General features: G+C 41.1%; 1 protein-coding gene across 1 annotated transcript in view; it reads left to right on the top strand.

Moving 5' to 3' along the window:
- Positions 1-27,552, top strand: part of MYCBP2 (MYC binding protein 2) — a gene marked incomplete in the record, with an annotated part of 5,088,083 nt that overhangs the window by 4,930,146 nt on the left and 130,385 nt on the right. The window contains 1 exon segment of the mRNA XM_044072904.1: positions 1,869-1,997. Within this exon segment, the coding sequence (XP_043928839.1) occupies positions 1,869-1,997 (129 nt within the window).

Genomic DNA, 27,552 nt, shown 5'->3' with positions numbered 1-27,552 from the left:
ATGGCTTATAAAATCCTTTATAATCAGGATAATACTCATGCACTTAAAAATCTTATCACTGCCTATCACAATCTGCGACTGCTTAGATCCTCTAACTGACTACTAATTCAGACAAGCAAAATTAACAATGCAGCTGGTGATTCTCTCTCTTTGCAAACTCTTTAGACAGATCCTGGAACTCACTTCCAGCTGATAATACTTTACTCTTCTCCCTAGGTCATTTTAAAACTAGACTCAAACAACATCTGGCACTAAACTGGCTATGTCATTGTATCAAGCCTGGTTAACTCTCTTCTAGATTGTGTAAAATCTGTTAATTAGCTACTGTTTAATTTACTACTGGCTTTCACCTGGGTTTAACTCTAACCTGTGGAACATGTTTATTATTGTTTGCGTATGTACTCTTTGCCAAAATTATAATATGTTTTAATGTTTCTGTATACCTTGGAGCTTGTCTCCCTGGGCCTCTGCTGAAAATGGACATGCATCCAGTCGGACTATCCCAGTCAACAAATGTAAAATAAATAAATATATATATATATATATATATATATATATATGTGTGTGTGTGTGTGTGTGTGTGTATATGTGTGTGTGTGTGTGTGTATAATGTGTATATGTATAGATATATATATATATATATGTATAGATATATATATATGCGCACACACACACACACACACACACAAACTATGTTACATACATGTAATCACAACAAAAGATGTCAAAAATGGCCTCAACACACCCCATCTACTCCAAGAAAACTGATTGCCCCAGTCATACAAAGGATGTACAAATTGATACAGTACTGCTGCTGCGAGTGTGCGGTCTCTAACAAAAAGAGGAATTATGTTTGGTACTGTACAGTGTTAGTCTACATCCCTGAAGCATTTATATTTACTTTCTTGAAGCAAAGTTTCTTTGCATTTCAAAAATATGACTATTTTATTAAAGCTTTTTCAGTTAATGTTGGTTTGAATAGTGGCTTTGACTAGCTGTGTGCCCTTCTAATAGCCTAAATCATATGCCTAATCTCTAATAATTTTATCTAGAAGTGATGGAGAATACCTTTCATAAGTACCAGAGAGGCACTAGCTATGACTGGCAACCATTTAGTTCTATTTTGGGTATTATCTTGCTCTCTAGCGTTAAAATGGCTAAAGCAGACTGTGTTCGTTTTGGAGGTCTGAAAAGGTGGCACTTTTTTGTGGAAAGTAGAGCTGTGATTGGCAAGCCATATTTGATTCAAGAGAACAGTACATTTATAGCTGTTGCATGACTTACCTGTGGAAAAAATGTCATTTTGACATTTTAGAAGAAATTTTCAACTGTGCTAGTACTTTATTAGCATGAGTGATAAAGGAAAGTGTTTGGTGTAGGTAAGTCCCAAAGTATTTCCAATCAGCGTTTGAAGGAAAGAGTTCTCCTTGGATCACCTACAGAAGTGAGTGTGCATCTTTTCCCAGGTACATATGACTCTGCTGTGATGTGAATATTGAGGGATAGTGAAGTATGGTTCTTGCAAACATGAGAACTGAGCTATTTTTTCCTATGGGATGAAGAACAGGCATTGAAATCCATTGGTAGGATGCATTTAAGGCATTTCTTTTGAAGGTTTAGAGGTATGGTTAGCATTTATACGTCATTACTTTCTGAAGTCACTGTACCAGTCAGGAGTAAGATTTGATCTTTTCATTTTTTTGTAGTGTGGGATTGATTTATTTGTACATTCCTTTTCAGTTATTTTTCACATTTAAAGACTGAATTATTTGTTACAGTTGTCATAGATGAATGATCCTTCTATAAATCTTGTATATTAAACGACTCCTAAAGATTTCATAAACTAATCATTTTTGTATGTATTTTAGCCGATGTGTGACAATCATGATGATGGCGAAACAGCAGCAATCATCTTGTGTAATGTCTGTGGAAACTTGTGTACAGATTGCGACAGATTCCTTCATCTTCACAGGCGAACAAGAACACATCAGAGACAGGTATAATTTGAGGCACCTTTGCCTTTTGCTGCATGAGATACTTCTGTATGGATTTCTGTTTTTCATCTTTTCAGGATTATTCCACATTATTTTAATTTTTTTCGGCATGGGACTAATCCAGTGATGTAGAGGGAAGTGTTCCACAACAGTAGTATTTCAGGTTTGGGATACAGACTGGAGGTGATGAATATATTTCAGAGAGGAATATTACTGAGAGAATGATGATTTTCCTTGAGAGTGCTTTCTTATATTTGGGAGGAGAGATACAGACCAGTGCATGGTGCTTCCACCCTCTTAGGATGGATCACCAAGGCAAAAAAGCAAGCAGCCATGTTGGGTAACATTTGGAGAAGCTGCCTTCTTTGTCCCAGAATTGTGATTAGAAGCATATACCATGGTAATGTAATTAGAAAGGAAAAAGGCTGGATCTTCCCTGAGGCAGTCTCTGCCAGTGAGTGCTATTGTAGTTTAAAGATTTCTCCAGCAGGCGGTGCTGTGGCGGATAATGGAATTTTCATAGTCACATTACCACCACCAAAGTAATTTAATGGAAGGCTGTAGAGATATAGTCTAGTCCAAAAATCCTTAGTTATTTCCTTACAGTCTCATAGGTTGTAATGTAAAGCAATTAACGTTTTTAAAATTAATAATGACATCAGTTTAATGCGAGTACTTTCCAGTATGCTTAGCAGTCATTTTCAGTCAGAATGGAAAAAGCAGAACCATAGAACTTTTGTATCTGTTGCTAAGTTTTCATTCTGTCCTCAACTAATGGGTCTGGATCCAGTCCATTGGATCCGACTCGGCTGTTGCTAAAGCTCGTGGTAACCAAAAACTTTAGAACTTCTCCCTTACCCATAATGCACCAACCCCAAGTACCTCAGATCACATTTGCCACTTTTAGTGAAAACGTGTCGCCTCACAGCAAGAGGTTCTTCGGTTCAATCCTGGGCTGGGGTGCCTTCTGTGCAGAGTCTGCATGTCCACCCTGTGATTGCGTGGGTTTCCTCTGGGTGCTGCGGTTTCCTCCCGCATCCCAAACACATGCTGCAGGTGGATTGGACACACTAAATTGGCCCTAGGTGTGAGTGCGTGGGTGTTTGTGCCTTCTATGGAAGGTTGGGTGCTGGGCTGGCAACTCGACACTGTAAAACTCCACTGCCAATCATGAGTGGACAGGTGATCCGCTGTGGCAACCCCTAACCGGGAAAAGCCAAAAGAAGAAGAAGAAGAAGTGAAAGACGTGGTTTACCATAGCTCTCAAGCAATTTACAGACAAGTCTTTGTATTTCTTGTAAATCTTAATATTTCTGTTTGCTCTTCCTCTTTTAGTATTTTCAATACAATTTCTATCCTTTATCCTCACTCATACTTTCTGTACATTTTTAAAATACTATTGATAATAATTTCTTTTTATACTTAGTGTGACTTTTTTTTTTTAATACCATAGCTAGTATTGTGGTATCTGTTCCATTTCTTCTCATTTTCCTTCTTTTTTAGTTCAGTCCAAAAAAAAAGTCTAATCTATCAATCTTCAATTCTCTATTGCTTGTTGTTGTTGTTTGACATTGTGGTAGTCATGGCAGAAAAAGGCCCTGCTGGTTTTAAAAAATGTGTAAAGTGTGGGCATAAACGTCCTATCAAAATAAAAAAAAAAAATCACAGAGTTCATCCCCACACATTTTTTATTCAGTCATCATCGATCTGGTAACTCGGCCATTCGCCTTCAAGGAGCTGGCTTACAGTTAACATTTATATACATGTACAACCTTACAATCCCTAATTAACCAATTAAACAATTATACAATTAATAAATATTTTCTTTTTTTCTTCCATTTTTAATAAAATTCAGCAGTTTAATGTACATTCCTATCCTTAAATACATTAAACATTTATTTCTTGATTTAACCCAGCAGAAAGTAAAGTATTATAATTTAAAATTAATTTAGTTTCCAATTCTAATAACCTATATTCATAATCACCACCCCTTGGCATAAAAGACTTTGCTAAAACTGAACCTGTGGGGTTAAATCCCTAAGTTTGGCAACAACCCATTCCACTTTCTGTTGCCAAAGTCATTGTACTAAAAGTTTTTGTACTCTGGACTTTTTGTCAGCAATAGTTGTTTAATAGGAATCTTTCTAAACTCATGCATATTATCCAGATACTCCCTCATGCTGTAATTAGCACTCTGCATTTGTCCGTCTTCTGTTCTGTGAGATTCCCCTTATTCTACAATACTTTAACCATTGTTAGCCCCTCTAAGTAATTTCTATTACTACTTAACCATATTTTTTTTTCTAATCTATTCTTAAACTCTATTTTCATTTTATGCCACTCATTAGTTATAACCTCTGAAGATATTTCCATCTTCCCAAACGACTCTCGAATAATTTCCACTACCCATTCCTTAAATTCCTCTCCTTTTAACAGGTAGGTGGGAAAGTGCCAGTGTCTCATTTTTAATTCATTACTCTGCATTTTTTTTATCTTAGTCTCTATCATTGCTTGATCTGAAATTGTCATTGTATGTGTCAAAACTTTCAGTTAAATGCACATGTTCCTGTGAAATATAATTTCTATCTAGTCTAGCACAGTTCTTGTACCTTTGGGAATCGTATGTGAATTCTGAGTTCCTTCTACTGAATTCACTTCCATTTTAAATATCTTCATAAATTTCTTCAGAAATCTATCCTGTTTTGTTATATTTTCTTTTCAAGATCCCCCGATTTCTCCTCACTATTGCAAATTATATTCCAGTCCCCACGTATAAGTAATATTTCCATATTAAAGCTGATTATTTCTCCAATTTCTTCTTAAGCTTCCTAATAGCAATTTTTGGTGGAATATAAATACATGCCAACATAATCCTCCTGACTTGCCAATAGCCCCTTACTACCACAAACCTACCAATATTGTCTTTTATTTATTTTTCTGTCACTGTTGTAGACCCTCTAGCAAATAGTATAGTTACTCCTCTTTTCCCTGTTATTCTGCTGAATGTCCATTCTGAAGTCCTTTGTCAAATTTGCATACACATTCCTTTCCAAATGTGTGTCTTGCAGCATTGCTATTTGCAGTGTGCATTTCTTAATATAATTCTGTAGTCTTTCCTTTTTGTCTATAACCTCTAAGGCTGTTTACATTCCAAGATAATATGGACAGCATTGACATTATGATATAAAGCTGTTGTTCCCAACTGTTATACATGACAGTTTTGAATGTGTATTTTCTCCTTTTGTGTTACATGCTCCACTGTTTATCAGGCTAATCTTTTTTACAGTTCTTTCTTCTCTTCTCCATTTTTGCCTGTGTCACATTTTCATAACTTTTTGTTTTAGTGACACCCCTTAGAAAAAAATAAACTTTTTCAGAACACAATATTCCCTATTAACATAGAATAAATGCAGAAAACTATGTACATATTCAAATAATGAGGTTTAACCCTCTTCAGATAGGACCAATTGTCTCAAATCAACCAGCTGCTCCCACAGGTATTGCTTAGCCTAAAATTAAGGTTACCCATGTTAAAGCACATGCAACAGCCTGTATTCCCACTTACACTGATTGCTGTCAGTTCTTTTCTTATCAGTGTTCCCCTCCCAGATGTGAAAAATAGTTTGTATCCTTTCAGAAAAATAACTTTTATCCTTAAGAAAAGTGCACTAGCTATCTCTAAGTAAAAATAAATTGTACACTGTTCTGTTAAATGCATTAAAGTATTAAGGCTGCTAGGGGAGCTGCTATCTCTTATTCACTTCCCATAATTTCAGACTTTATTTTTCACTGAATTGCTTGCTGTTGTACTTTTACATGTTGCATTTCCCTTGGCAAAGATTGCTCAGAACTCTAAAATGAATTGATTTTCCCCTGCCAACAGTTTGTCTCCATGTAAAAATAGTCAGCAACAAATCTTTGTCAGAACAGAATGAGCATCTGTCTTCAGCTGCAGAATTCTTGACTCCCTCTGAACATTTGCTAGTGGAAACAAAACAAGCTAATGTCTTTCTAAATATAAGAAATGTAGTATTTTTCATAGCATTCATCATTTGGTCTTATTTTTCAAGCCCACTTAATTACAAAAACAGTTGATGTGATGTTGTCCTATCTCACCTTCATTCTTAGCTGGTTGGGTTTGGAACCGATCCTTGGTTCTGACTCAGCCTTGTACAGAATCTCGTGTTCTTCTACTAGCTTGTGGCTAAACCCTATCCTATCATGCCCTAGGAAAGCTCCTCAGATCTCGTTTGCCGCTAACAAGATCGGGTGCTCTCCTACTGGTTCTGGCTAAGCAGATTTTTTTTTCTATATTTCTTTTCATAATTGCTAGATTTTTCACAATTGTTTTAGTGTAGTTAATGCTTAGTAGGTGAATTGTGTGTACTTTCTCTTTTTTCCCTGCTGTTTTTGCTATTGTCCTTTGTTTTTTCCCCGCAAGGCCCTTCTTACCTTATCCCAGCTTAAACTAAATTTGTAAAGCCTGTTTTAGTTAGAGGGCTTTTTTCTTTCTCCCTTTGCTACTTCCTCTACGTTATAGGCTGGTTCATTTAAATTAGAGAGCTGCCTTAGCTCATTTAACTTAGAGGGCTTTTCCCTGTGATTTTTTTTCTTCTTAAATTCCTCAAGGCTAGCTCTTTTGGGTAAGAGGGCTGCCTCTACCCGTTTAAATTAGAGGGCCCTTTTCCCTTGGTATTTTTGGTGTGTTTCTTGTTGTTCTGTAGTAAAAAAAAAAAAAAAAAAAAAAAAAAATTTAATAATTAGTAGTAGTATTTATGTGTGTGTGTATGTATATATATATATATATATATATATATATATATATATATATATATATATATATATATATATATATATATGGATCTACCTGACTAGAGACACCAAGAGTTCAAACGACTTCACCGACGCCAGAAGATCGACAAGGCAGAAGACCGACGGAGGAAGACACCGACGCTGAGAACACTGAGATGGGAAAGGATGTGTTAGTGACGGATGTTAGGTGCAGTAAGGTAAGTGCGATGTTGACTGTGTGTAGGGATAGTGGTGTAAGTGAGTTAGGTTAGGGCGGTTAGGTAAGGCTGCATAGGGCGGTTAAGTGAGTTAGGTTAGCGCCGGGTTAGGTGAGTGTGCGATAGTGACGGACCTTAGGGTAAGGGTTTTTAGGGTTGTAGATAGTTATGTATGTATGGGTTAGTGTTGTTTTGTAACGATTTTGGTGTGCTTTTGTTGTGTGTCTGGGTTTTGGATAGATTTGTTTTGTTTGTTGTTATGATGTGTTGAGTGTATGAGGTGTCGTGTTTGTGAACTGTCGATCTTCTGGCGTCAGTGAAGTCGTTTTCGCTCTTTTGGTGTTTCAATGTAGTCAGGTAGATCCATATATATATATATATATATATATATATATATATATATATATATATATATATATAGAGAGAGAGAGAGAGAGAGAGTTCAACTTTTCTATAGTTGATTGCGGTTTTCTCTTGCTATTGTAGCTTGTTGGAATAATGGCTTCAAAGGATTGTAAAGAACCTAAACTCTCTGGTTTCAAAAAAATGTGTAAAGTGTAGCCAAAAATGTCTGTTACTGATGAACATACCATTTAAGTATACTGTCTTGGAGTGGTTCACCTCCAAGAGTCTTGTGCTACCTGCCACCCTTTTAGCCACAGGATATTATTAGAGAGAGAAAAAAATAAACTCATTTTGAGACGATTATTAAAGACCCCCTTTTCAGAAGCTGTCGAAGAAGGTCAGGGTACATCAAAGTCGGGCCAGTCCCCTTCTTCAAAATCTGATAAATTGGGAAAAAGGTCCTCTTCTTCAGCTGCTGAATCGGAGCCATCAAAAAAAGTACAAAAAGTTTCATCTTTGGACCCGAAGGTTGTCGAGCCAGAAAAGACTTCTTACTCAGCTCCTTCAGTATTGGTGCCGATGGAATTCCATCTGCGGAGCCGGTCCCCGGAATTGAAACTGGCATCTCCCACCTTAGGTCTCCATTGTTGCAGTCCTCCAGATCTCCTGCTCCCTCCTCTCGATCTTTCAGGAGCATATCCAATGATGATGTGGATCGCTTGGTGCAGAGGCTGTTAAGGACACAGGAGCTCACCAAACTGTTGTCGGATTCAACCCCGAGGGTTTGGAACCAACCAAGCCTATCCCTTCACCATAGATTCCTCCTCCGATCTGATCCCAGATCTTGGAGCCAGAATGTCCAGAACTCATCGTAGTGGAACCATTGCAGCCGAGACCAACCACAGAAGTTTCAGTTCTGACTATTGTTCCAATGTCCTCTGTTCCATCCAAACTCGAGGAGTCTAAGAGCCGATGCTCTCCAGTTATGTCTGGGGAGGAGAGTCGGATCAGACAGTTGTTGGATACAAACTTGCCTCTCAGGGCTTCAGCTCGGGTGAGCTTGGGTCCTACCTCAGCTTCTGAGCCGACCAATCTGGTTCTGGGGATTCCTCTGGTTCTCCGGAACCGGGAGTTTCCTCGTATCAGGGGTGGGGGGCTTGAGAGGTGATGACAGTGCTGTTTCCACAGACAGGTCCATTCTCAGGCCCGGACAGTCTTCCCCCAAAGGCACCGATGTCTGTCTCGGCACCACTCCATCCACAGAGACACTAGGCCTCAGGATACCTCATTGAGCGGACCCCTCTCTTCCGAAAACTCTCCAGAATACCCTTCTGAAGAGGTCCCATGGAAGAGGATATGCAAAAGAAAGCATTTAGACTCCCCAGAGGAGTCCATCACATCGGTTATAGACCTTGATGATTCGGAAGGGTCCCCACGGTCGCCCTCTGAGGATGTCTCCTTTACAGACATCCTGGAAATACTAAAACAGAGAGGTGGTTGGAAGCCTATCAGCCCTTCTGAGGAAGAGTCTATTTACCTGAAGGCCTTTGGGTCTCACCCTTCCACCATTTGGGTGTCTCTGCCTTTCAACAAGCCGATGGACTTGGTCAAAAGGCGTGGGAATCTCCAGACTCAGTGGAATCTGTTCCTTGGAAGCCAGACAAATTCATCACAGCACCAGCAGGTAAAAGCTTCCTAATCAAAGGAGTCCCAATAGATGCTATGGTGGTGGCGGTGGCAGTCACCAAAAAGGAACTCACGGAGATGTCCTCTTCTGTCCATTCTCCGAACAAAGAGTCTTGAACGATGGACAGATACAGGAAGTGCATTTTCTCTTCAGCGACTTTTGCCCTTAGATCGCTGAATTATCTGATTCATTTTACTAGACTTCAGAGAGATCTCCTGAAAGACCTAGGAGATAATCTCCAAGGTTTAGTAGCTGAAGGGGTATCGGATAAGGTTGCCTCTCAGCTCTCCACCTTAAATTCAGCAGTGAACTCCTCCATGAGGCTCACTTCTCATGCAGCGGATGGAGTGAGCAGGGCAGCAGATTCAGGGATTTCCCTAAGGAGACATTCCTGGATGCACTTGTGTGACTTTGCGGAGCCCTTTAAATCTTCCTTTGTGAACGCCCCCTTCGATGGCTCATCCTTTTCGGGCCAAAGGTCAAAGACACACTAACCAGGTGTGAAGAAGGAAAGACTTTCTCTGCCGTAGGAGTCCATTTTTCCCTCCCTACCAGACCTTATCCAAAAGGTCAGAAAAGAGGGAAAATGTGGTTTTGAAAATCCCAGAGAGCTGATTCTTCCACCAGGAGCAGAGGTAGAAATGCTAATGGAAGACGCTGACCATGCGATAGGGAAGCATTCCTTGGTAAGCCCTTTCAGTGCTCCTGAAAGGAGGCCCACCTGTCCATCTCTGGAGGCAGTCAGGGGGTCTTTGTACCCAGAAGCCTAGCTAAAAATTGCAAAAGACAAGTGGGTACAAAGCATCGTATCCAGAGGTTATTTCATACCCTTTTCTTTCCCCATCCCAAACACAAAAAACATTCCTGACATTCTACCCAGTCAGAGGTTACAGGAAACTCTATAAATACAAAAGTTGCTAGACAAGAGAGTCATCCAAACAGTCCCTGCAGACCAAATAGGATCCAGAACTTACTCAATGTTCTTTCTAGTTCCAAAGAAAACAGGGGACTGGAGACCCATCCTGGATCTCAGCAAATCGAACAAATCAGTAAGAAGGTCAAAGTTCCGGATGGTAACACTGCAGTCGAGACTCCCTTTTCTGGGACAAGACGATTGGATGTGCTCAGCAGACCTCCAGGATGCATGCTACCATATAAAAGTGGACAGGCGAACCAGAAGATATGTGTGCTTCCAGCTGGGAGACAGCCATTACCAGTTCCGTGCTCTGCCCTTTGGCCTCACGTCAGCCCCCATAGTGTTCACCAAGTGTATGGCAGTAGTAGCAGCTCACTTGAGATGCCTAGGATTCCGAGTGTTTCCATACCTAGATGACTGGCTGCCATCACCACTGAGCATCTACTGTCCAAAGCGAAAGACACCACCTTGCATTTCTGCTCTCACCTAGGAATCACAGTAAACTACTAAAAGTCTGCCTTGTTGTCATCTCAACATATTGTTTTTATAGGAGGAGATCTAGATATAACATAAATGATGGCAATACTTCCCTCCAAAAATGCAAGTCTACAACGTCAGGTCCTAAACCTACTTTACAAGAAAAAAGTACAAGCAAGAACAGTCCTGAAAGTCTTGGGGACCATGACCGCAGCAATAATCATGATTCCTTTAGCACGTCTGCATTTGAGAATTCTGCAGTGGCTCTGTTCACTCAGTGGTCCATGCAGGAACTGCCCATGTCCCACCAAATTTTGATAACAGAATCTTGCAAAATAGACCACTCGTGACATTAGGTCGACCCTTTGTTCTTCCACAGCCTTTAGCCACAGTGGCCATGGACGCTCCCCAGATGGGGGGACATTATCTGGGAAGGACAGTCCAAGGCACTTGGCAGGATCACGAGGCCCATTTGCACATCAGTGTCTTAGAGATGAGAGCGGTGCTTTTAGCGTTGCAAGCATTTCAAGACTCTCTTCTGCTAGGAACTATTGCAGTACAGACAGACATGTCTCTTGTGTGGTAAGTAAACATATGAGGAGGAACCAGGTCTTACCCCCTTTGTCGAGAGGCCCTGAGAGTATGGCAGTGGGCGACCTCCTCCCATCGCTTTCTGATAGCAGTGCACATCCCGGGGAAATCCAACGTGATAGTAGACAGACTCAGCAGTGAAATTTTGATGCCTCACAAGTGGTCCCTAAAACTAGAAGTAGCAAAAAAGATTTTCCAGAAATGGGGCCAGTCCTGCTGCAACCTTTTTGCCACATCCATGATCTACACTTTTCCTCCCTTCCCATTGTTACCCAGAGTTCTTCAGAAAGCCAGTTCCTTGGGAAGAAACTTGATACTCATCGCCCCATAATGGCCTCATCAAATCTGGTTCACCTTCCTTTGGCCTCATCTCCAGGAGGAGCCGTGGATTCTGGACCCAGTTCCAGACCTCTTGACTCGTGCATCAGGGATGCTCCATCCCTCCCTTCAAACAGTCAAACTGACAGATTGGCTGCTGCGGTTCCAAATATAGTTGGGCTCCCTAACCTTTCTCCGTCAGTAAAACATATCCTGATCTTGTCTCATAAGGCTTCGACTAGAAAGTCATATATGAGCAAATGGAAAAAGTTTTCTTCATGGGCCTTGAATAATCGCATTGACCCCTTTTCTGCCTCAAATAGCTTCCATTCTTGAATTCTTAGCAAAGCCATTTAATGAAGGTGCAGCTGCAGCTACTATTCAAGTTCAGTTAGCAGTGATATCTAATTTCCATCTAGGTGAATCAAGCCCCAGTGTAATGTCCCACAGACTTGGTAAGGCATTAATTAAAGGTACTCTTTTGTTAAGGCCACCCTTTAAAGCCCCTTCGGCATCATGGGACTTGAACTTTGTTTTATCCCATTTGATTCTTTCCCCATTTGAACCTGCATCATCTTGCAATCTCAAGTATTTGACTTGGAAAACTATTCTTTTGATAGCCATTACTTCTGCTAGAAGAGTTTTAGAGCTGCAAGCATTATCAATGAAGTCCCCCTACATGCTTTTCCACAAAGACAGAATATCCCTAAGAACAAACCCATCCTTTTTACCCAAAGTATGCTCAGACTCTAACTTGAACCAATCCATAGAACTACCATTTTTTCCCCAACTGTGGCAACAAGGCAGAGACTATATGCTGCACCAACTGGATGTACATAGACAATTACGTTTCTACTTACACATGACAAAGGACTTCAGAAAATCTGACCAGTTATTTGTATCCTTTTCAGAGTCAAAGAAAGGTGCCCCTATGTCTAAAGTCACACTTTCGAAATTGTTATCAGATTGTATTGCCTTCACTGACCAAGCTCAAAACGAAGAACTTTCCCATAAAGTAAAAGGTCATTCTACAAGAGCCATTGCAACCTCTTCTACTTTTTGGGTGAGATTACCAATTGATACTATTTGTGCTGCAGCAACATGGGCAAGGCCTCATACATTTATTACTCATTACAAAGTAGATTTGGCCTCCAGGAACAGGGCCTCCTTTGGATACACTATTCTGAAGAATATTCTCCCTTGAGCCACCCAAGAAAGATGGTGCTAGGGACACTTTTCCAACCAGCTAAGAATGAAGGCAAGATAGGACAACATCACATAAAGAAGTTATGTACTCACCATAACGTTCCATGTGTGTTTTCCATCTCGCCTTCATTCTTACATCCCACCCACCTTCCCCCAGCCTTTGACTCCTGGAGGACCGAGTGGATTTAATTGACGATTAATGTTCTCTGACCTTCTTAATTGCTCTGTCAAGTATTCACTACTTTTTAATTGGTACCTTCTTTGTATCAGCAAACAAGATCTGGGGAGCTTTCCTAGGGCATGATGGGATAGGGTTTAGCCATGAGCTAGTAGAAGACCTCGAGCTTTTGAATAAGGCCGAGTCAGAACCAAGGATCGGTTCCGAACCCAACAAGCTAAGAATGAAGGCGAGGTGGACAACACACATGGAACGTTATGTTGAATACATAACTTCTTCTTTATATTTTAAGCACAGGGCATTAATCTAGACATTCACCCTTGTGAAAGTTAGAGAAAATGTCTTCATTCTACATATAATATAATCAGTGCACTTTTTCACCTCACTGCCACCCAGCAGCCCAAGATCACAGCATGCTCAGAATAAACTTGCTTTTGTCAAGCCTTTCCACTCTTGTACTGTAAAGGTTACTACAAATTTAATATGTGAACACTTAATGTAACCTTTCTGAGTGAATACATAGCAGAAGCATTGTGGTAGGGTTATTACTGAATTCAGAAAATGTACACATAGTGCACACTTTGTGGTAACCTGCATGAATTTATATTTCTTGCAACTAAAAAGTACTTGTTTACTTTAGTATCTTTAACACATGCTTCAGTCAGTGAAAAGACTCCCTCACATTTAAAACACTCCTAGTTACACACTACACAAAACTGCTTTACTGTGTATAACATGCAGTTTATATTATGAAATGTTTTCTGCAAGTACTAATAAGTACAAAATTGTTTAGCAGAAAGTATTTTAGGAACTAAGCCAATGCAAAAAGGAAGTAAGGAGATTTTTCCAATAGGGATGACTGCAGTTAGGTCTACAGAGAATAAGCAAGAGGAGGCTGGAATTTACTGGAGAAAACTGGCAAATGAACCAAGGTACTGGGAGCAAATACCTAGAGAGGGAAAGATAATAGAATGGGAAGAAGCTAAGAAGACTTTTGGACTGCAGGCTAGAGAGTGCCTTCCCTCTCCGAGGTTGATATACAAGTACAGGGAAAGAGAAAGGGATAGGGGAATCCTAGGTGAAAGACCTGCTTTGGTAGAGTTTTTAACTGAATCTAGAACAGAAACTATTGTTTAAAAAAATTATAATTAGTGGGCATATAAAGTACTGCATAATAACTATAGGAATCAATCAGAGAAGTTTAGAAAAGATTGAGAAGAGAGACTGGCTAAGCAATTCACAAGGAAACAATGGGAGGACATATGTATGTCTCCCAGGTTTGCAGCAATGTAAAAGATATACGATTTTTGCTTGGAAATATTTACATAGGTATTTTTATACCCCAAGCAGACTCCAAATAATTTTTCCTCAGGTAGATGGCAAATGTTGGATGTATGATGGAGAAGAAAGAGCTAACTGGGAACATATGTTTTGTGAGTGTAATGAGCTGGCAGACTTTAAAAATTCCCTACAGAGTACTTTGTCAGAAATATTGGGTGAGCAGATAGGTGTAACTAAGAAAATGAGCTAGAATACAGGATCTGAATTGCCTAGACATAGTAAGCCTTGTTAAGTTTATTACTAGAAAATGGACATCGGAGTCTAAACTACCTGTATGTGAAGTAATGAGTATTGTAACAGAGATAAAAAAATGGAAATGGGATCTTTAGAAAAGGGTATGTTCAAATTTCATAGAAAAAAAATGGAAATTGTGGGAGCAGTATATGCAGAATAATGTTGAGAAGGAGGAGTGAGGTTTAAAGGAAGGCAGGAATTAATTAATGTAATGTTGAGTTGATAAATATACAAAATAATATATGCAATGTATGATGTTTGCAGCTGGGAATATGTTAATATGCTTTGTTTTCTTTTATATAAATGTATGTTTGCCTATGTCTTAAGTGATAATTCAGTAAAGGTGTTAAAATAATAAGAGAACAAAATTAGTTTTATTTAGTTACTTTTCCCCCCTTTTTGAGTTCTTCTAAGCATAAATGACATAAAGTCAGGTATGTGCTTTACTGTCCGCCCACAGTCAACAAAGGTCCAGTCTTTCTCAGCCACTTTTTCTTGCAAAGCCATATTTCACAGTTGTGATTGATGCTTTATAGTCTCCCATTTACTCACTAATTTCATTGTTGCTGGTCTTTTTCCTCTACATCTGCATTTCCCAACAACCAGACTTTGGTTCAAGTCCAGAGTACGTCTGATTTTTCTAGTAAACTGTTGTGCTTTTTCCTGTCTCCCAAGCATTTTCCTTTGGAACATTGGAAAAAAAGTTTCACTAGCAAAGCTTTAGTGTCAAAAGAATGAGAAGCATCTTTACTGGCTCACTTCTTGTTGGATAAACTTTATTTCCTCTGTAACCTGTTCTGCATCTAGAAATGTATTTGATCCTGCACAAAATGATATTCTGAAGACAACTGGATATAGCTGCTTGAATCTCATACTTTCCTGTCAACATTCTCTGATTGCTGGAATAAATTTGCTTCTTTCCTTTTTCTGTGTCTCTATTTTCACACTGGTAGAGCTGAAATTAAGCTAATGATTACTGTGCAGCCATCTTGGAAGTCTTGGGCTTTCATAAACTTTATTGAAATTTTGGTTATACTGACACTAAAACATCAGACTCGAAGCTATGTCTAAGGCACATGACATAGCTCAGATGTGCTTCCTTTTTGGATGGTACAGCCATTCCTATTCTGAATCTTGCTTTCTAGGAAGAGGTCCTTTTAAAGTAGATTTCAATAGATTTAGGAAAGACTTACAGCAGAGTAAACCAGCATTAACTCCAGTTCAGAGTCTCTGTGATACCCACATTCTGGCTTCCTTCACTCAGTAATAATCTTTTGTGAATCGGGCACTCTGGAGGTTTGCCTTTTTCCCAGAAGCAGGAATGTGTTCCTACCCAATTCAATTTCTGCTTAGTTCAGCAGGGCAAGTTGGACGTGCTTGCTTTCTCCTGCCACTGGCAAGAAAAAGTCCTTTATGCCTGTCTACCTTTTCTTCTGATTTGCACCTGTTTGCAAAATTCAGAGAAGAAAGGGTACAATCCATCCTTATTGTCTTGTTTTTGCAGAGGAAGGTATGGTTTTCAGGCTGTCCATGCTTTTTGGCAGTATGAAAACAAGCATATCCTAGTACAAGCAAAGAAAGACTCTTATTTTCATGTGAGAAAAAGCTCCATTACATTTTCTGCTAGAAATCTTTTTACATAGCTGACATAGTTTTCTAAGAAGTTAAAGAGACTGTCCATCTGGATGGACAGGTACTGTACAATTAATTTTCCTTGCAAGTGATGCTGACTTCCTTCATGTACTTGTTTGACTTGGGTATGAGTTATTTTACTGCCAAGATACATGATGTTCATCGTGTTTCACTGTTGCAGTCATTACTCTTGGGTTATCCTGCTGGCAGGCTACCCTCAGTCGGCCAGAATTCCAAAGTCTAGGTCCGGCGTCAGTTGCTGTCGCCTCTTCCCTGACGTCAGTGCGCCAGGGGTATAAAAGATGCAGCCGATGCCATTTTCTTCAGTCTTTCTTGCCGTGCGGTGCCCAAAGCAAAAGCAGTTCGCAAGTGCTGGTTGGCTGACTCCTGAGATTTTCAAATCCGAATTTCAGAACCGAAGTCTTCATTAAAGCTAAGTACCCAATTGGGGAAACTTTTTTCTTGCTCCAGACCAATGTCAGAAAAAGTTAACAATTGTATTTCTTGTGGGGAAGTAAATACCTCATAAGGATTTTCACTCTTACTGTATTCCTTGCCTAGGCCCTGATCACAACGTTGCTAGCGGTCAGTCTTGTGCTAGATTTAACTAACGCACTATTAAGCGTCGGTTCAATTTTGCATTTCATTACTTTGGTCGAAGATTTAATTATATAATGCCGTCGGAACAGCCGATGACCGGAGTTTACAAAAAACGCATGGAAAAGGATAGGTATCCGAGGTCCAAAACCGACGAACAGGCCTCCGCTAGGCCAGTCGCCAGTTCGCCGGTTCTCAGTGAGGCGCTTTCGCAGCCCCTGGCGCCCACTACCTCAGAGCCACAGGCCGCTTCCGACTCCCACGTGGAGCTGACTGGGCCTCTGGATACTCAAGGTATTGGACACTCAGAAATCATTCCCTCAGATGGGTCCAGAACCGCTGAGCAGGCATCGGCTTCTGAGGGTGTCTTCAGACCTACACAACTATATGTTAAGCCATCTTCAGCTTCAAAGACTAAAGCAGCTTTAAAGACAAAGAAACAAGTGCAACATTCTCCTACTCAGACTTCTATGCCTAAAAAACAGATGCTCAAAATGGCCGAAGACCTAATCACTTTGATCAGGGGTTCCCATCCCCCTCTGATAAGAGGCCTAGGCAAGAGACAGAATATGATTCTTCTGATCAGGTTTCTATTTCCTCTGATTCCACTTCTGAACAGGATTATTCCATGCCTCCCTATGAGGACTCTGATGCTGAAGAATCCATTCCTTCAGCCTCCGTTCCTGAGGATTAGTCTTTTGGGGAAACCCTGCATACCATGAGGGAGCCTTTCCACTGGGAGAGCCAAGATTATTCTGAATCTAAGAAAAGGCTCAGAGACTTTCTGCTACTTCCTCAGCACAGACCCCTTGCTATTGCACCTGTTCTAGACATTGTAGATGATGTATTTTCAGAGTCCGGCTTGTCCCCTGACTCTTTACCCCCTGCACCTGCTAAGCCAGACAGATACTACAGGGTCCCGGATTCTCATAAATTCCTATATAAAAACCCCGCTGCTGACCCAGAAACTATATCTCATGGTCCCAAAGGGGTCGAAGCTTCCACTGCAAAAAACCCTGTCCCCTCTGATAGGGATTCTAGGGCTCTGGACAGATGGGGGACAAAAGTTTACACTTCTGATACCTTGGCTGTAAGGGCTTTAAATTGTCAGTTTCATATGCTTAAATATCAGCAATATTTAATGTCACTGCTTAAACAGAAATTGTTGACAAATACTGAATGTTCAGATAACAAGGAAATGCAGGATTTATTGCATGCAGATGAACAAGTGGGAAAGCATACTTTGCAATGTGGTTATTATTCACTGGAGGCCTCTTGCAGGGCCGCTGTTACAGGTTCTGTTATTAGAAGGCATGCTTGTTTAAAGTAACAGAATCTGCCTGATCATGTTAAAGCAAAATTATTAGATGCTCCATTACAGCATGATACTTTGTTTGGTACTAAAGCAGAAGAGGTGTTGAAAAAAATGGAGGATAAAGCAAAATCCATGCAGACAGTTAAGGATTCCTTATAGGTACAGCCACCCAGATTTAGCAGGAACTGGCCTTCTAAAAATTGGTCCTTTCCAGTGTCAGACAGACCACAAAGAGGCAGATACAGGTGTCCTAGAGGCAGATCTCAGCCCCAAGGCTCATACAGGCCTAAACAATGGGGTGCTCCTACCTCCAAAAGTAGAGAAGACAAATCACAACCTTACAGGAAACAGTCCCAATGACTTTCCTCTGCCAGATCCAAGCACTCTTCTTTTGGCAGCCCCCTTAGGGGGAAAACTAGCACTTTTTTTCATCAAATTGGCAAATGATTACCCAAGACAAATGGGTCTTGAACATAGTGTCCCAAGGCTACAGGTTCCATTTTCACACCCTGCCAAGGTCAAAAGGTATGCCCGACCTGCCACACAATCAATGGGCAGAGGCACAAAAACAAATTACAGCCCTCATGGACATGAGGGCCATTCAACAAGTACCACAAGAGCAGGGGCAAGGATTTTACTCCAGACTTTTCCTAGTGCCCAGAAAGGACAAAAACTGGAGACCAATACTGGATCTCTCTATACTAAATACATTTCTGGAAGTTCCAAAATTCAAGATGTTGACTCTACAGCAGCTACTACCCATGCTGGGCAAGAAGGATTGGCTCGTAACTTTGGACCTAAAAGAGGCATACCTGCATGTCCCAATCAAACAATTTGCAGAAGATACCTCAAATTCATAGCTGGCTCAATGCACTACCAATTCTCTGCACTGCCCTTTGGCTTGTCTACTGCGCCCAGGGTCTTCACAAAATGCCTGGCACCAGTAATTGCGTTTTGCAGACAAAGAGGAATTCAAATATATCCGTACTTGAACGACTGCCTAATTCAAGCAGAGAACAAAGACATTTTTCTAAAGCATCTGGCATTTGTAAAAAGATTGCTAATTGGCCTATGGTACACAGTAAACGAAAAGAAATCAAAAGTAGTGCCCTCTCAAGAGATAATATTGCTGGGTTCAAGCTTAAATACAACTGCCCAGATGGCTTATCTCACAGCAGACAAACAAAAACAACTGACTTCTTACTTCAAAAAATTGGCAACAAAGACCCACTTATCTGCAAGGAAAATTCTGCAGGCCTTGGGTTTCATGGCATCCTGCATTCTATTAATTCCATATGCCAGACTGCATATGAGGAAACTACAATGGTATCTAAAAAGTGTTTGGACTCAGCATTGCCACAGCCTGGAGACAGTAATTACACTCATTCCCTGCCTTCAACAGGAGTTTCGATGGTGGGCAGAGGCCCGTCACCACAACAAGGGTCTGCCATTCAGTTTACCCACAGCCAGACAGACACTGACAACGCATTCATCAGATTATGCCTGGGGGGGGCCATATGGCAGGAAAATGTATTCAGCGCACATGGCCTGCAAATCAGATGCATCTTCCCATCAATTTAAAAGAGATGCTAGCTGTTCAAAATGCCCTGACAGCTTTTAAGGATCTACTTCATCCAGGACAGCTACTGATATAGACAGACAATACTACGGTCATGTGGTACATAAACAAGCAGGGAGGTACACATTCCTACCCCCTCTGCAGACAAGCAATGATCTTATGGGACACAGCATTGACTTGTCAAGTTCACCTGCAAGCACAGTTCCTGCCAGGAAAAACAAATACTCTGGCAGACGAACTAAGCAGAAACCTCATGGATCCCCACAAATGGAAACTGGATCCACAAGTCTTCAGCATGATAACAAGGAAATGGGGATGCCCAGACATAGATCTATTTGCCTCCCCTCACAACTGCCAATTGCAGAGATTTTGCACAAGGATTTATCACAAGCAAGCATGGAGAATAGACACCCTATCCTTCAGCTGGAAAAATCTAACAGTATATGCCTTTCCTCCACTGCCTCTCCTTCCCAGGGTACTCCTAAAGGTCAAACAAGAGAAGCCAAAAATGATACTGATTGCACCAGACTGGCCATGCCAGCACTGGTACCCAATCCTAAAGAGCTTGTCTCAAGGTCCAGCATGGATATTGCCTTAAACTTCTCATTTGCTGACCCAACAAAACAATTGGATCCTGCACAGCCAGCTCAGGACCTTAAATTTGGCAGCATGGTGGATAATGTAGCCATTCAGAACACTCCTCTTTCAAAAGCTGTTATGGATGTTATCTTGGAGGCCAGGAGGCCCAGTACCAGAAAATCTTATGCAGAAAAATGGAAGAGATTCTGTGCTTGGAACCAGGAACAAGGCATTGACGTGTGTACCAAATATCCCTCAGATTTTACAATATCTAACTGAGATGCTGAACAAAGGCCTTTCTTTCTCTTCAGTTAAGATTCATGCCTCTGCCATTTCAGCCCATTACAATTCGAAACCACCTATCTTTTCTCATCCTTTAATAAGGCAGTACCTCAGAGGGGCCAAAAACATTAGGCCTCCAAGGAGAGCACCAATTCTGGTATGGAACCTCAATTATGTTTTGGAAAAAACTCACACTGCCTCCTTTCGAGCCAGCCTCAACAGCGAATATAAAATTCTTATCCTGGAAAACAGCTCTGCTCCTAGCAATAACCTCTGCAAGATGAGTCTCGGAGTTACAAGCACACATGGCTATGGAACCGTTTATCATTTTTCATCCAGACAGGGTTTCTCTCAGGACAAACCCAACATTTATGCCTAAGGTGGTGTCCAGTGTGGCCCTCAGCCAAACCATTCACTTGCCTACCTTTTATCCAAATCCACAAAACAAGGTTGAGAAAATTCTGCATTCTTTGGACATACACAGGCAGTTATGCTTCTACTTGGACAGAACTAAAGCTTTCAGAAAGACTGAGCAACTTTTAGTGTCATATGCTGCAGGATCACAAGGAAATGCTATCTCAAAACAGACTATTTCTAAATGGATAGGCCATTGCATCCGTTTCTGCTATTTTCAGCATGGCAAATCAGTGCCTAAGGGCATTAGGCCTCATTCTACCAGAGCAGCAGCCATTTCAGCAACCTTCCTCAGAGGAGTACCAACCAAAGACATCTTAGAGGCTGCAACTTGGAGTTCAGTGCACACTTTCACAAAGCACTACCACTTACCTCTTTACTCTAAATCCAGAGCAGGCTTTGCCGTTGCAGTTCTGCAGGGCCTCATAGCCTCTCCTAATCTTATTTAGCCCAGCCACCTATCCTCAGCTTTGGGATTCAACCCAAGAGTAATAACTGCAACAGTGAAACACGATGAACATTGTACAGTTGTGTACCTACCGTAAATGTAGATGTTCGAGTGTATTCACTGTTGCAGTCCAGGTTACCCACCCACCATCCCCCTTTTCTTTACTGGGACTTATCTGTACTTCTCTATCCTATACAACCTATGTAGTGTATTTGCTTGTAGATGAAGGAAATGTTTTTTTTTGTGCATGCATACTTATTGGCATATATTTTCAGCCTACCAATTTAGGGGCACCTGGCATCTGGGGCAAGAAAAACTGAAGAAAATGGCATCGGCTGCATCTTTTATACCCCTGGCACACCGACGTCAGGGAAGAGGCGACAGCAACCGACGCCAGACCTAGACTTTGGAATTCTGGCCGACTGAGGGTGGCCTGCCAGCAGGATAACCCAAGAGTAATGACTGCAACAGTGAATACACTCAAACATCTACATTTATGGTAGGTACACAACTGTACTTTTTAGCCATTTTGCTGCACCATCAGGATCTTGTAGACAGCTGGACTGTGATCTGATATGAGCTTGTCAAGCAGTTCCTTAAAGGAGTTCTCCATTTTTCTGCTTAGATTTTAGCGTCATGGCCAACTAACTTGTCTTTCTTCCATTTGAAGCAGCTTGTCCTGTAATTTTAAAGTACATTTCTTGGATTAGACTTTTCTTGATAGTCATCAAGTCTGCCTCTTGATTCTCTAAGTTGCAGATCCATATTTGTAAGGAAGCCCTGAATGCTCTTATAAGAGGATCATGAGCTCATTAAGGATGAGTCATATTTTAGAACTGTACTTAAAACAATGCTTTTGTTTCTTTTTTTCCTTACCTGGTACAGACTTTAGGGGAGATGGATCATCATACCTTTGATATGCACTACCAGTTTAGGTTCTTCCATGTAATGAGTACAGGAGCTCAAAAAGATAGACCAGTTTTCTGCTTTACTCTGGGTAGACGATATGTAACTATTTATAAGCAAACCCTATCCTGGTTGTTGAGTCAAATTTTTATTGTTTGTTTGTTTACTGTTTATTTTTTTATATTTTGATTTTTTTTTTCAGTGTTGGAATTGCTACATTTGTATTTGGAAGGAGAGTACTTGGGCAAATGCAACTTGGCCAAATTGACATTTTGACTGAAAATAATGGGTGGTGGCAGACAGAAGTGGTGCAACCTTAGAGATGATTATATCAATTTGGTGTGCAATCTCTTACATGGAGAGAGGGGGAGGTCTTTTCCCAGACAGAGAAGGAGTTTTAGTTTTTGGCTGTGTTCTATAGCTGGGTCATTCAGCCAAGTTGCAGTCATTCATATAACTCAAAGCTTTCAAGGAGAAACTGTTCTGGACTAGTGTCATTGATCTCCACAAATTACCACTATTCTTCGGCCACAATCCCCACCCCGTCTTCTGAGATAGCAAAAATACCACTCCATGCTTTCTATTTGGATGACTTCACAGTTTTGCTGATATTCTTGGTGTGTTTCTGGATGGCTTAATATCTGTCCATGCCAGTAGAAGACTCCTGAAGACAAAATTCGTAGTCTGGCAGCTAAGTTCCAACTTCCAAGAGGCACTCCATTTTCAGTTTTTGGAGGAGATTGAATTATTTTTCTAGATTTTATTGAAGAGGAAGAGAATGTGGAAACAAGCTTACTTTTTCTGTATCCTCCAAGTTTTCTGTATTATTAAGAATATTACTGACCTGGATGTGCTGCTTTTTTTTTTGGAAGAACCATTCCTTTGATGACCTGTTTAGATACGTCAGAGGTAATGGGTTTTAAGGATACTGTTCTGAGCAAGGCACAACAGAGTTTGCTTGAGGAATGAATATTTAAGTTTCAGGGACCATAATTGTGATCCACAGAGTAGCAGAACTACATGTGTGATTGTGGAAGGAATATATGTATTTATACATTTGTGTGTGTATAGAGAGTTACAAATATCTGTCCCCCCCTCTCTCTATATATTTATATATATAGCTGGATGTTGGACATCCTGTTGAAACAATAGAATGCTGACACCCAGAAGACCAATGCCATTTGGTTGACACAGACAGGTGGTTTACAGGTGTGCCAGATCGAAATTCGCCAGATAGGGGAATATTTCCTTTCCCTGTGGACTATGCAGTCTCTGAGTTAGTATACAAACTTAGCAGGGGTTGTGAAGGGTGCAGGGGGCTTGCCCCCTGCAAAAGCACTTGCTGTTGATTTAGTCCACTCCAGGTAATCCCCAGAGCATACAGAGAACTTGTCGATGTTTGTGACTTCAACTTTATGATGTCGATGTATTGGTTGTCGGCACACTAAGTGTCCATCACCCATATAGATATGTAAATATAGGCTCCCTATTGAAATGTCACCAGTGAAAATGCCAAGTGCCGATACCCCCCCAAAAAACAATAAGACTGAAACTTGGGCAGAAAAGCTAATCTTGAACATCGCTCTTCTCCTTTAAACAACTTTTTTTTGCAGGAGACAAGCCCCCCTACACCCCTGAGCTTATGTATACCAACTCCAACATCACCATACCTCTGACAAAAGGAAATATTCTGGGAAATGATTATCTCAGACTTTGAATATGTAAGATTACATTTTTAGCAATTTAGTCTCCCTGTTTTGAGACTCGCTTTAGTGGGTCTTGACATTTCAAATAGTTACTATATATATATATATATATATATATATATATATATATATATATATATATATATATATATATAAATGGATATATGGCTTAGATATACCAAGTGTGAGGTTGTGATAACTTGGAAGTTTCCCCTTACTGTGAATAACAGTGGAGTGTGTAAGAAGTGATATATAAGGTACAGCAGTACACACACACATACAGTGCTATAATTATATTTATATAATGTTTTTTTTTTTTTTGGGTGGGTTTGCTGCCCCTGTCCCCCTTTTGGGCTTCCAGGGCCAACATTTTTTTTTCTTGTGGCAGGGACATTTGCCTTGTTAAGGGTGATTTCCAGCTGTGCCCTTGGTTGAGAAGAATGCTGTAAAATATGCTTGAAAATTGTTTGATAACTTTCCCCTCTGTATCTGTTATAGATGACAGAAGGCACTTGTCCCCAGAGATTTTCATTGTTGATGAAACTCACTTCAGCAGCCTCAGCAGTCTGAAGTGTTGCTCAGGACCATCAGAAATTGCCAGAGCACACCTGTGTGACTTTTCCATGGCAGAGATGTAGGGTGGATCATCTACAGAAAAAGTAGTATTCTTTACTCAAGCCTAGGTCTAAGTTGACCAATTGCATTGGGCACATTAATAGATATTTAAAGTGCCTTATTAAGCAGGTACCATTTCTTAATGACACTTTTGATATTACAGAAACCAGGACAAGACTGTCCAGTAATAGTCTTTTTTATGTAAATGACAAGCACAATTATACTCTTAGGTTATTTTGCAGTGTGGCAGCTGCACAAGTAAGCGCTACTCATCTTTTTTAGAGAGACATGGGTAGCTATAAAATTTTTTTCCAGCAGGAACTTAAGCAAAGGGTCATGTGCTGTGCCCTTCAAGGACACCTTTTTTGAGCCTAATGTAAAGTGCAAGTTATCTGTTTGTAACCTCTACCACACTGAGAAGATCCACTATGCTTCCCTCTCTGTAAGTTCCAAAAAAAAAACATGTAAGAATCTGTATTATCCCCATTTTTGAAGTATCAAGCACACAAAAGAGAAGGAGAGGCCAGCTCCTGTACTCCACAATAGTGGAGCTATGGGCTGTGTTCTTTCCCGTGGAAGTGAGAATCAAACCTTCTAGCTGTTATAGTGTGGTTTTTCATCAAGCAGTATAGCGTGCGCACACACTCCCTGTGCATAGTTGCAATGCTAGTCTGGCAGTGTGTCATAGACAGACATATCACAATTAACAGAGGATTGTATTCTAAGAGAAGTGAACATGCTGCTGAACTCCCTGAGTTACACATCCAGTCTTATACTGAAGCTGAGTATTTGACTGTTGTATCAATCCAGTGTCTTTTGGGAGAGAGACACCCTAGAAATCAATGTGATCATCACTCGGTATAATCTAGTCCTCCCTTTTTTGTGCTTCTCAGTTCAGCAAGCTGAAGGAAGAACTGGTAACAGATGAGCCAATGTTTCTATTCCATCTGGCCTCTGCTTGTGGGTCTTCGGATCCGACACTGGCTAGTTCCATCAGACAATGAACTTGCTTGCCTTTGCCTCCCTTAGCCAGAACTCCCCACTTCTCTCCCTAATCCTCAGATCTGGTTTGCTGCCATTCCAGTCTGCAGCTCGATCTTGACTCTGCTTGGTATAGCTTTTGCAGGTAACCTAGTGTAGTGTTTTTGCTGTGAAAAATATACTTCCTTTTGCCAGATATCACATGAGGGCTCTGCAATGGACTCTGGCCATACAGTGGTCTTTCCTAACTCATCCTGTGGATTTTCAAATACGGCTGATGAAGGTGATACCAAATTTGTTGGTGGTTATAGTCTCATTAAGTAACCAATGGGAGACCCTTGGATGTTCTTCATGTTTCACTGTTGCAGTCCTGATGTATGGGATTTCCTGCTTTGGAAGCCCTTGGTTGGCCCGACTACCAGAGTAAAAGATTCCCTCCTCCTAAGGCTGGTGGACACGCGACCCTGATGTCGGTACGTTTGGGTATAAAGGGAGCCAGCCAGTGCCATGACATCAGTCTTTCTTGCCATCAAAGCCCAAAGCAGTAGTGAGTGCATCGATCAGTCCGCACTGGAGTAAGAAGTCTTCTAAAAGCTAAGTACCCCATTGGGAAAATCTTTCTCTTTCTTGTCAGATAAAGTTAACTGTCTCCCAAATGGAAAACGAATCCCACACAGAGACTTTCATACTTTGTGTGTCGCATACTTAGGCCCAAACCACGATGTCCCTAATTGCCATCTGTTCACCCATTTCACTACCAGAACTATAAGGCATAGGGCCGAAATATTGTCTAAGCACCGTAGTCAGCAGCCCGTGTCTGAAAAAAGACCCAAACTTAGAGACTCTGACAACACTGGTTCATTGTCTGCCAGTCCCTCAAGGCTTATTATTGCAGAGGAAGGTGAGGCACTTTCACAGCCCCTTTCTGCAAGCGAGGTGATGGCTCAGGCCTCTGGCAAGACCTGTTCAGAGTCAAACATGCTTCAGGTGCCTCTACCTTAGCACAAGCCTTGGCTTACAGTTCGTAGATCAAGTCCAGAGTCACTGCAGGCTTTGGCTTCTGGCAAACAATCCGCAACCGATGATGCTCCCCTGGGGCATCCAGCAGCAACCATTTCTTCCTCTTGAGAGAGTAGCATCAGGGTAGCACAGATGCACAGGTCCAAGACCAAAACTACACCCAAGAACTGCTCTACCTCAAGACCTGTGTCTAGGCCTACCAGCTCCCAGCCCCCTGGATACCAACATGACTTAGGTTGGCTGAGGACCTTATTTCTCTGGTCAGAGGCAGACAATTTTCCCCTGGATTTTCACCAAGAAAAGGCAGAGAGAGCCTACTCCTGAGCCCTTTTCTGAACCCCCTGATTCAGATGAGGACTCTGATCATGAGGACTCTGTTCTGGAAGATGAACCCCTACATCCACTGAGTATTCTGACTCAGAAGAGGTTTTACCTTCTGCTTCAACCCCTGAGGACACCACCTTTGGGGAAACTCTGCACGGCATGAGATAATTTTTCCAGTGGCAGGTCCAGGAATACCCCAATCAAAAAAGAGGGTCAGAGAGTTACTAGATCTCCCACAGCACAAACCCTTGACTATTCCTTCAGTTTTGGAGGTGATAGAGGATGTTTTCATGGAATCATCTTTCAACCCAGACGAACTTCCCCCAGCCCTTCGAAACCAGACAGGTTTTACAAGGTACTGGACTCTCATAAATTCATTTACAAGAACCCCACTGCTGACCAAGAGGTTTTCACTCCTGGGCCCAAGACAGTACCTCTAAAACCCACTACCTACAGACAAAGAAAACAGAGCCATTGGCAGGCTAGGAAAGAAGCTTTACACTTCCTCTACCTGGCCACGAGGGCCCTCCAGCAAAGTATCTTGGAAAATATGAGGAAGAAAATATCCTCCCTGGAGGACAAAAATGCTTCCAAGGAACTGTTGGATCTCTGCCATTCCAGTGCCCAGGTCACTAGGCACTACTTGCACTGCGGGTATGATGCTCTGGAGGCATCTACCGAGCTGCTGTCTCTGATTCTGTTATCAGAAGACATGTTTGGCTTAGAGAACAGACATTACAAGAATAGGTCAAATCCAAACTACTAGATGCACCCCTGGATAAAGAGTACCTCTTTGGACCTAAGGCTGAGGCTGTCTTAAAAAAGATGAAGGATAAAGCTAAATCCATGCACTGTTAA

The sequence above is a fragment of the Protopterus annectens genome, chromosome 5.part1 (genome assembly GCF_019279795.1).
Source record: "Protopterus annectens isolate FY-2018-M chromosome 5.part1, PAN1.0, whole genome shotgun sequence".
Taxonomy (NCBI): domain Eukaryota; kingdom Metazoa; phylum Chordata; order Ceratodontiformes; family Protopteridae; genus Protopterus; species Protopterus annectens.
This window is presented reverse-complemented; position numbering and strand designations above follow the sequence as displayed.